General features: G+C 49.2%; 2 protein-coding genes and 1 pseudogene across 6 annotated transcripts in view; 1 reads left to right on the forward strand and 2 right to left on the reverse strand.

Annotated features, from left to right (window-relative positions):
- Positions 1-124: 124 nt before the first annotated feature.
- On the reverse strand, positions 125-3,209 carry IL23A (interleukin 23 subunit alpha). Its single transcript, XM_023758012.1, has 4 exons — positions 1,600-3,209; positions 1,310-1,417; positions 691-837; positions 125-578 (listed from the first exon to the last, which is right to left on the reverse strand). The coding sequence occupies exons 1-4, from the start codon at positions 1,765-1,767 to the stop codon at positions 417-419; spliced, it is 585 nt and encodes a 194-aa protein (XP_023613780.1). The 5' UTR covers positions 1,768-3,209; the 3' UTR covers positions 125-416.
- A 2,274-nt stretch (positions 3,210-5,483) lies between these two features.
- LOC102431486 lies at positions 5,484-7,085 on the reverse strand (annotated as a pseudogene).
- A 2,654-nt stretch (positions 7,086-9,739) lies between these two features.
- Positions 9,740-10,945, forward strand: part of PAN2 (PAN2 poly(A) specific ribonuclease subunit) — a 15,145-nt gene continuing 13,939 nt past the window's right edge. For 4 of the 5 annotated variants that reach the window (XM_006093637.3, XM_006093639.3, XM_006093638.3 and 1 more), the window contains exons 1-2: positions 9,740-9,881; positions 10,510-10,895. In XM_006093637.3, the coding sequence (XP_006093699.1) occupies positions 10,614-10,895 (282 nt within the window). In that variant the 5' untranslated portion in view covers positions 9,740-9,881; positions 10,510-10,613. Of the gene's footprint in view, positions 9,882-10,509; positions 10,896-10,945 lie in introns of those variants that run through there. The other variant, XM_014459954.2, reaches the window with a different exon arrangement.

Genomic DNA, 10,945 nt, shown 5'->3' on the forward strand with positions numbered 1-10,945 from the left:
GTCAAAAGGAAATACCCTCTCCACCATAGCCCCAGAGTAGAAGAAGGTTGCATATTATAGACCCTCATCCCTGTTTTTTCATTTGTTTTCTTTTCCCCAACCAAACCTAGAAATTAGACTTAAATATCCATATAAATAAGTTTATTGAAAAAAGTAAATAAGTCAGTATAAATATAATAAATAATCCTCCCCCTCAAACTGCTGCCAATAGAATAAATAATCCCAAATTTTCCCTTCCCCTCTAATAAATACTCAACATGTCCTGGGTCAGCATCATAAATCCGCCAGTATTGGTAATTTTTCAATGCAGGTCCCATTAGAATTAATGACTGAGTCGCTTGTTGGCTCACAGGTGCCTCAGCCGATAGGTTCATCTTAGCCATGAAGATCTGGAGGCCATCCTTAAGCTGTCGGCTTTAGGGGCTCAGGGTTGCTGCTCCATGGGCAAAGACCCGGGCAGCCACAGCCACAAAGGCCTGAAGGCTGCGAAGGATCTTAGGGCGGAGAAGGAGCCGCTGCCATGGTTGGCTGGGACTGAGGCTTGGAGTCTGCTCAGTCGCCCAATGGTGCCCCTCAGTCTGAAAGGACACAGGACACAATGAGAGAGGATTCGAGGTCCTTCATCACCACCAGCACCACCCTCGTCTGCCAGAGACCTCAAGCGGCCATGCTCCAGCCCCTAACGCATACCTGCAAGAGTTGCCTGAGACCCAGCAGAGAGGCATGAAGCTGGCTCACAGGGCCATCGGGGAGCAGGGAAGGCTCCCCTGTGAAAATGTCTGAGCCCAGCAGCTTCTCGTAGAAAACCAGGCCCTGGTGGATCCTTTGCAAGCAAGACTGGGAAGAAAAAGCAGTGAAAGAAAACTGAGACCCTCTCCCTAGTCCGTTCCCCAAAGACCCTCCAGTTCTTCGCCTTTCCCAGACCCAGCCGTGAAGATCCTAACCCCTAATGTGATGGTATTAGGAGGTGGGAGGTGAGTATGTCATGAGGATGGAGCCCTCAGGAATGGCACTGGAGTTTATAAAAGAGACCCAGGGCGCTGCCTAGCCACTTCTGAGGTACGATCTGAAAGAGGGCCCTCGCCCAACCATGCTGCTACCCTAATCCCCGTGGGTGTGGACCCAGTGACTTTATTTGTCACAGCCTCCAGAACTGTGGAGAGATTTCTGTCCTTTATAAACTGCCCAGTCCACGGTATGTTGTCACCGCAGCCTGAATGGACAAGGACAGATGTGACTTTTACTAATTCACCGTGGCGCCCAGATATGTCTCCATGCCCTTCCTTGTGGCCCAGCCTCGTCTTAGCACCTGGCTGTTGTCCCGGAGTCCTTGGGGGTCACAGCCGTCCTCACACTGGATGTGGGGAACATCATTTGTCGTCTCATCTTCCTCTTCTCCTACTTCTCTTGGTAGATCCTGGAATGGAGCAGAAGCATCAAGTAAGCACTTTCACACCCATGTGGACTCAGGCCCATGACTCTCCCAGGAGCCCCACTTCCCTGCCCTCCAGCTCCCACCCAGGCCGCAGAGTCCCCCACGTCCTGCAGCCTTGGAGGGCGTGGAGAGGCTCCTGCTTAGGCCCGGAGGGTGCCACTCACCACATGTCCCGTTGGCGGGTGCGCCCTCCAGGCCAGTGTGCACAGTCTCTGTGAGAGCTGCTGGCACCGAGCCCAGGCAGGGCTGCTGCCTTTAGGCACGGCCCGGCCCTGAGCGGTCCAGCATGTCGTCAGCAGCAGCAGCAGCATCACAGCTCTGCTCCCCAGCATCCTGGTGCTTCTCAAATCTGGCGGCCTTGCACCAGTCCTTGTGGAATCTCTGCCCACTTCCCCCTGTTCAGAGCCTGATTCTCTCTGTTCTGTGCGTCTCTGGTTTGGCTTCGTTCGCTGAGGTTCTCCGCTGCTTCCCTTATTTTTCTCTCCTTGTCTGAGTCCCTTTTTAAGGTCCCTGCATTGTAACACCCGCCCTTTATACTAGCAGGTGACTCACAGCAGGTGGGATTCCCCTCCCTGCATCATCCCCGCTGTGGGGAGCCCAGGTAAGCAGCCTCAGCTCCAGGGGAAATGACTCGTGCGGTTGCTGTGGCTGGAGGCCTGGGATAGGACATATGTGTAATGCTCTCCAGGAATTGAAATGGCTCCAGAAGGGGTGGGGTGGAGTAATGAATATTTAAATGAATCTAGTCTCAAATTCCTTCCTGTTTAACCTTTTCCTCATCTTTCTGCCTCTCAAAACTACCCCCCACCACCACCTAATGTCCTTACCTCCCCTTGCCTAAGGAAAAATCAAAACATAAGCATTCATTTATTTCCCAATAAAATGGCAGTGAAGTTTAGTTCCCACCAGATACCCTCTGAAGATAAGAGGGCTTCTTTTTCTTCATTGGCAACAGTGTCGTTCTCACTGGGAGAGAATGGACATGAAGGCACTTTGAGAACTGGGCAGCCACATACTGCTATATAATGTTACGGCTCCCGCACTTCAGGCCTCACTGTGGAGGGTAGGAGGACTGTTGGAGGGAGGGAATTGTTGCTAAGAACCATCTGATTCTTCAACCTTAGTGGCCCAAAGGGTCATGGGCCCTGTGGGATGCAAGTGATGGTTCTTTTGAGACACCAGTGTAAGCAAGGGCTAGAAGTCCAGCTTAGATATTCCAGCCCCTCCACCATGGCTAAGAAGTCTAGGAGTTCTGGGTAGCTGAAGGTGCATAGTTCAGTGACCCTGGCCAGTCCTTCAGCCTGTTGCATCCATGGGTAAAATCCGCTGACACCGATTTCATCACCCTCCCTGATGCAACATCAGTGAAACAGCTAAGAGTGTGAGGTTAGGCGTGGGAGCGGAGGGTGGTCCAAATGTGGGGCTGCCCCCACCCTAAGTGGAGGATCCCAGGACAATTTGGACGTCAGAATGAGGCCATGGGTGACCACACTGATGGCTCCCAAAGCCTCCCCCAGAGTTGATCCTTTTTCTCTGAGAAACTTACCCTGGACAGAGGTCTCCCTTAGAATTAGTCAAAACTGCCCAGTGAAACTTCTGATTCAAATATGACTCTCTGGTAAATCCATCCTTTGGGTAAAACATTTTCAGCATCAGAGATGTTATCTCAGTTTGAGTGAGAAATGGTTTGCTGCTCCCCACATACAGTGGATATTCACAGAACAAGGAAATTGGTGATGGCAGTGGAACCCACCTCACTTTAATATAAGTTGTCCTATGATGTTTCCACCTCTGATTCCCATCCTGAGAGCCCTACAAGATAGGAGATGAAAGGTGAAAAGGAGGAGGAGGAAGTGGAACTCTGGGGGAGGAGATGACAAGGGCAAGGGTTGAGCTGGAGGCATGGGTTCTGCTGCTCTGTTTCACTTCCTGGTGCTTTGGGAGTTGGGTAGGAAGCAAGGTTGGTGGGGCAATTGTGGGACGGTTGTGTGGCAGGAACTACTTCCAGGACTAGATCTGACCTGGAGCTTCAAGGAGTCCTTGACGTCAGCAGGGCTTTAACTGTTATGCAAATCACATTCACAAGACACGCCTAAGTAGGCCTTTCCAGTTGGATGACCAGGCTCCAAATCCAGTTGAAGTTCCCCGGGTAGTTAATAATGATAGCTAATACACAGGGTGGGGCAAAAGTAGGTTTACAGTGGTTCACATGGAAAACTGACACAATAATTAATAAATAATCCAAGATTACACTGTCTTTGTGTACTTCAAACTGTACACCTACTTTTGCCCCACCCTGTATATCACCTCTCACTTTATGCCGAGTGCAGTGGAACCTCGGTTCTCAAATTCATTCTGGAAGGCTGTTCAAGAAGCAATTTGTTAAAAATCCAAATCATTTTTCCCTTTAGAAATCATGTAAATTGAATTAATCCGTTCCAGACCCCTAAAAACAAAAAAAGAAAGAAAATATTCACAGCACAATTTCCTGAGATGTTAACTCGAGGTTTAGCAGTAAGCTGACTCAGACTTGAGCATTCTCTCCTGAGACATGTGACTGATCATACAAGTATCAGCATGAAGGGATTGGGGTGGGGGGGGGGGGACCGAAGTTTTGTTCAACAACCAAGATATTTTTTCCATGAACAACTTGGTTGAGAACCAATTTGTTCAAGATAGGAGACGTTGGAGAACAAACTTTCTCTAACATCTTCAATCTTGACTTTCTTGAACAACTTTTTTTTCTTTTATTAATTTCAGAGAGGGAGAGGGAGAGAGAGATAAAAACATCAATGATGAGAGAGAATCATTGATCAGCTACCTCCTGCACGCCCCCTACTGGGGATCGAGCCCACAATCTGGGCATGTGCCCTTGACCAGAATCGAACCCGGGACCTTCCAGTCCACAGTCCCATGCTCTATCCACTGAGCCAAACTTGCTAGGGCTGAACAACTTTCTTGAACATCTCCCATCTCAAACAATTCGGTTCTCGGCCTGACAACCCTTTCATGCTGATACCTGTATAACAGGTCACGTGTCTCTGAGTTAAGGTATTTTTCTCTGAGTCTAGGACCATGCTGAGTCCTGGAAGTCTAAATTATGGGGTCTCTGTACCAGCCTTTATCAAAGGAGAAAAATGGTGTTTTGGGGATTTTTTAAAAGATTTTATTTATTTATTTATTTATTTATTTATTTTTGTTAATCCTCACCTGAGGATATTTTTCCATTGATTTTTTTTTTCAACTTCCAGCATCATTTATTTTTCCTAGAATTTGTATACAATTAACTGCAGCAAGACAGTGCTCAATACTATTTAAGCCTCACATTAGGTTCTTAAACTACCTCAGCATTTGTAAATGTGAGTCACATTCCAGTAAAACTAGGAAACTAAAATCTGACATACCAACAAATTTACTCAATATCAATGTAACTACAAAATTTTATATGTAACACCTGGACTTTACAGAATTTGGCCTTTAGAAACTAGCTTACAACACAAAGTTACTCTTTGCTTACCTGGCCTAACCTATGTAGTGTTACACCAACAGATCCCCCCTTTCCCACAGCTTTGACCATGAAGAGACAGGTGATTCCTCCCTTTAAGACAAAGTGGGGGGGGGGGGGAGGAACACCAAAGTTCCCACCCAGAACTATCCAATTGTAATGTATCAGCAGATATAACACTGGAAATAGGTCATGGGCAACTCTGAAGTCTTTTACCTAAGTGGTATAACCAAAAGAACACACAGGTTTCTCATTAAACTTTGTTATTTTAATGGGTCTCAAAATTCTGTGACAGATTTTTGGTCATGTGGTTCCCATTAAAAAGTACTGATTTTAAAAACAAATAACTTAGAAACTGCCACACACAAAAGAACCAAATGGCCCACAGAACATCCCCCTTTCCTTCTGAAGCTTTTATGATGCATTGTAATCACTCACCAGCCTTTTACTATTAAACCTAAATGGCCGACTGAGACACACAGTTCTGAGAGTTCTTCCACCACCGAGTAAAACGGGTGGCAGGTGTTGGGGAATAATATTCATTTACCTTCTGAGTTTCTGGGCCGACTTGGTGACTTTGCCAGCTCCAGCTGCCTTCTTGTCCACGGCTTTGATGACACCGCAGCAACTGTCTGTCTCATGTCACGAACAGCGAAACGGCCCAGAGGAGGGTAGTCAGAGGAGCTCTCAACACACCTGGGCTTGCCAGGAATCATATCAACGATGGCAGCATCTCCAGATTTCAAAAATTTGGGGCCATCTTCCAGCTTTTTCCCAGAACGACGACCAATCTTCTCCTTCGGCTCAGCAAATCTGCAAGCAATGTGAGCGGTGTGCCCATCCAGCACGGATCTGGCCTGGGTGGTTCAGGATGAGCACCTGAGCTGGAAGCCAGCTGCTTCCATTGGTGGGTCATTTTTGCTGTCACCAGCCACATTGCCACGGCGAACATCTTTGACAGACACGTTCTTGACGTTGAAGCCCACATTGTCCCCAGGAAGAGCTTCACTCACGGCTTCATGGTGCATTTCAACAGGCTTCACTTCCATTGTAACATTGACTGGAGCAAAGGTGACCACTATACCGGGCTTGAGAACACCAGTCTCCCCTTGGCCCACAGGGACTGTACCAATGCCACCAATTTTGAAGACATCCTGGAGGGGCAGACGCAGGGGCTTGTCAGTTGGACGAGTTGGTGGCAGGATGCAATCCCAAGCTTCAAGCAGTGTGGTTCCACTGGCATTGCCATCTGTACGGGTGACCTTCCATCCCTTGAACCAAGGCACATTAGCACTTGGCTCCAGCATGTTGTCACCATTCCAACCAGAAATCGGCACAAATGCTACTGTGTCAGGGTTGTAGCCAATTTTCTTTTAAATATATTTTATTGATTTTTTACAGAGAAGAAGGGAGAGAGATAGAGAGTTAGAAATATCGATGAGAGAGAAACATCGATTAGCTGCCTCCTGCACACCTCCTACTGGGGATGTGCCCACAATCAAGGTACATGCCCTTGACCAGAATCAAACCCGGGACCCTTCAGTCCGCAGGCCGACGCTCTATCCACTGAGCCAAACCGGTTTCGGCCAATTTTCTTAATGTAGGTGCTGACTTCTTTAACAATTCCCTTGTATCTTTTCTGGCTGTAGGGTGGCTCAGTGGAATCCATTTTGTTAACACCAGCAATCACCTGTTTCACACCCAGTGTGTAGGCCAGAAGGGCATGCTCACGGGTCTGCCCATTCTTGGAGATGCCTGCTTCAAATTCACCAACACCAGCAGCAACAATCAGGACAGCACAGGCAGCCTGAGATGTGCCTGTAATCATGTTTTTTTATGAGGTCTCTGTGCCCTGGGGCATCAATGATGGTCATAATACTTGCTGGTCTTGAATTTCCACAGGGAAATATCAATGGTGATACCTGACTCACATTCAGCTTTCAATTTATCCAAGACCCAGGCATACTTGAAGGAGCCCTTCCCCATCTGAGCAGCCTCCTTCTCATATTTCTTGATGGTTCTTTTGTTGATCCCACCACATTTGTACATCAGATGGCCAGTAGTGGTAGACTTGCCGGAATCTACATGTCCAATGACAATGATGTTGATGTGAATCTTTTCCTTTCCCATCTTGGGTTTGAGTTAATGATTGTTTTCATGTCACCTGTGTTCTGGCGGCAAACCTGTTGGGAAAAAAGATCCATTTATTTTTAAAGAGAGTGGAAGGGAGGGGGAGAGACAGAGAGAGAAACATCGATGTGAGAGAGACACATCAATTGGTTGCCTCCTGCCTATGCCCCTACCAGGGCCAAGGATTGAGTCTGCAACCTAGGTACGTGCCCTTGGCCAGAATCGAACCTGGAACCCTTCAGTCCGTGGGCGGACATTCTATCCACTGAGCAAAAACAGCTAGGGCTTGTTTGTTTTTGTTATTGTTGTTAATCCTCACCCAAGGATATTTTTTCCAATGATTTTTCAGAGAAAGTAGAAGGGAGGGAGGGAGAGAGGAAAAGAGAGAGAGAAAGAGAGAGTAACATCGATGTGAGAGAGACATCTCCTGTAGGTGCCCCAATCGAACCTGCAACCCAGGTACCCTTGACCGGGAATCGAACCTAAGACCCTTTGGTGGGTGCTCAAGCCAATGTTCTAATCACTGAACACACCAGCCAGAGTGAGGGAGAGAAATGTTTTAAAACTATTCTCTGTGAGGAATTCCTTCCACCAAAGAGGCACTCTATGTAGCCTTTAAAAATTGAGTTAGGCCCTGCCCTCAGTGGTTGAGCATCAACTCATGAACCAGGAGGTCACAGTTCAATTCCCAGTCAGGGCACATGCCCGGGTTTCAGGCTCGATCCCTGGTAGGGGAGATGCAGGAGGCAGCCGATCAATGATTCTCTCTCATTGATGTTTCTATCTCTCCCCTCCTCTCTCTAAAATAAATAAAAACATAAGCAAGCAAACAAAAACTGAGCTAGCCCTGGCCAGGTGGCTCAGTTGGTTGGAGTGTCAACATGTGCACCAAAAGGTTGCAGGTTTGATCCCAGTTGGGGCGAATATAAGAGGCAACAAATTGATGTTTCTCTCTCACATCAATGTTTCTCTCTCCCATCCTCTCTCTTTAAAATAAAAGCATACCCTTGGGTAAGGATTAATATATATTTATGTATACACATATGTAGGGTGTCCCAAAAAATGTACACACACTTTAACAGCCGATAGCTCAATTTGTAAATGAAATGTATTTTAAGCCATCAAGCTATGAACCAGGAGGTCACAGTTCGACTCCGGTCAGGGCACATGCTCAGGCTCCATTCTCAGTGTGGGGTGAGCAAAAGGCAACCAATCAGTGACTCTCTCATCATAGATGTTTCTCTCTCTCTCCCCCTCTCCCTTCCTCTCTGAAATCAATTTTTTAAAAAAAGAAATGTATTTTAATAAACACTGCCTTTATTCAAAATGTGTGTATACATTTTTGGAGGACACCCTATACATAAAAATTGAGCTAATGTGCCTTGGAGACATCGCACAACCTGGATCCATTTCAAAGCAGTTAAACCTCAGAGTAAGGCCCCAAGAATCCCTTGGAAGAACTGTTGATACTAAATCTGTAGGAGTTTTGGGAAGGCAGCGTGGGTGCAGGTGTGTGTGTGGGGTGGGGTGGTTCCTTCCCGTCTCCTCTTCCAGTGAATTCTTTCTCTTAAACCCTAAGCGCCTCCACCAGACCTACAACCAGGGCGCAGCTCTTCCGAGGCTAGTGGTCTAACCCCCTGAACCCGTCGCCTCGGCCCCTTTCCACTGACTGTCCAGGGAGCTGACAGCAGCACCGCGTTTGCTCGCTTCTTTCCCATAACGTTTTTAGAGCCCGAACAGCCCACTTGGGCTCCCTCCTGTTGCTCTTTCTATCCTAGGCCGGTCCTTGTTTCAATGTCTCCAGCTTTAATAAACATGCCTGGGGAATGGGGGGGGGGGGGGGGGGATGCCCAGCCCGTGTGGCTCAGTGGGTGAGCATCGTCCCGTACACTAGAGGTTGCCGGTTTGATTGTCAGGGCACATGCCTGGCTGCCGGCTGGATCCCTGCAGGAGGCAGCGGGTTGATGTTCTTTCTCATGGATGTTTCTATCTCCTTTTCCCTTCCTCTCTCTCTAAAAAACCAATTAAGACATTAAAAAAAAAAAAAAAGAGTTTGGGGAAGGCAAATGTCTCAATTTGCTTGTGCTCACGCCCCGCTGAGGGATAAAGTCCGTCCAAGAAACGGGGAATTTGCTACTGAGGGTCCCGCTCCTGGGAAGGTCGGACACAGACGGAGTTTCGGACGGACGCCTTCGGAACCTCAGCTACTCGGCCTGTCAGGAGCGAGGCTCCTGCTTCCTTTTTCTCTCCCACATCTGGAAAGGACAGGAAATGCCGGCGAGTTTCGGGGGCAACAGGGTCAGAGGCTGTGGAGGAGTTCACAGGAGCTCGGAGGAGGAGGGGGTGACCCGGCTCTGGTGGGAATACCCAGCAGGCTCCCTGATGACAGTTTCTTAAGTTATAGGGAAGCATGGAAGTTCTGTTTAGAACCGGCGTTCTCCAGTTTTGTTCAAAGGAGGCTTCGAAGACAAGGGGTTACTTCTTAACCACAACGAACAGGGCCAGGTCCTGACGACATTTGTCCCCACCGGCGTGCCGTCGTCTTGTTTTTGCCCCGATCTGCGTCACCCGTCCGCTCGCGGAGCCGGCGGGCCCTGGCTCCTTCGGATTGGCTAAGGTGGGCTCCAAGCCCTTCGTGATTGGCCGCTGCGACTGGGGGACCCGCCTCCTTCCCGTCGCAGGTTCGGTTGAGCCTGAGGCGCGGGGGAGAATTGGGGAAATTGGAATTTCCCGCGGAGCTGACGGCGCTGGCTCTCCCCCTACTCCTTTTAATTCCACGCGCTCCAAAATATCCGCCATGGAGAAATCTTGGTAATGACCCAATCCCCGCAAGCATCCTAGCAACACATCTGACCCCTGTCCTGTCCCCTCTCTTCCCCGCTGCCGTGGGAGAATTCTGGGTAGTTGATGTCTCAGGTTCCCCCAGGGAATTCTGGGTAGCTAGCCCTTTCCATCACGCTACCCTACCCCCGCCCCCATTGTGGGAACTGGCCCTTCTTATTCCCCCCTAGAGAATCCTGGGTAATATTACAGAGGGCTCTGGGAAACTGACTTCTGTTCTCCCCCTGCCCTCCACTCCCTGCCCTGACTCTGGGGACCCAGCCCCGCACTCCCCTTTACCTGATTCCTACCCTGCAGTTGCTGCTCCTTCCAGTGATGGTTCAGGGATGAACCAGGCAAGTGAGCAGGCCTGAAGGGAAGTGGAAAGGAAGTCAGGATTGGGTTAGGTCGTAAGGGGGAGTGGGAGAGTGGGGGAGAGTACAGAGGACCTAGGTGAGAGGAGGGAGACGGTTACCACCTCTGCCCAGCTGCCCATCCGCTTCCTTCCTGCTCTATCCGCTGCCTACCTCCTCCTCCTCCTCCTCTCTAGATAGCACATAACACACTAATATAAGTACCCGGGCCTACCCTTGACTTAGCTACCTCTTTCCCTTTACAGGCCAGGATGCCCACTGGTGCTGTCCTGCTGAAGGTTGGGGTCAGGCATCTAAAGGGGCTGTGGCAAAGTAGGGTGTGACACGGGTCCAATCTGCTGCAATCATCATGAACTTCGAGGGTCTGGACCCTGGACTGGCAGAGTATGCCCCAGCCATGCATTCTGCCCTGGACCCCGTCCTGGATGCCCACCTGAACCCAAGTCTGCTGCAGAATGTGGAGCTGGACCCGGAGGGAGTGGCCTTGGAGGCTCTTCCTGTCCAGGAGTCAGTGCACATAATGGAAGGTGTCTACTCTGAATTGCACAGTGTGGTGGCTGAAGTGGGTGTGCCTGTCACCGTCTCCCACTTTGACTTGCACGAGGAGATGCTGTGGGTGGGAAGCCATGGGGTAAGAACTGTACCCCTCTGTAAGGGCTGAAAGGAGACATTGATGTGCTT

The sequence above is a fragment of the Myotis lucifugus genome, unplaced genomic scaffold (genome assembly GCF_000147115.1).
Source record: "Myotis lucifugus unplaced genomic scaffold, Myoluc2.0 scaffold_119, whole genome shotgun sequence".
NCBI lineage: Eukaryota > Metazoa > Chordata > Mammalia > Chiroptera > Vespertilionidae > Myotis > Myotis lucifugus.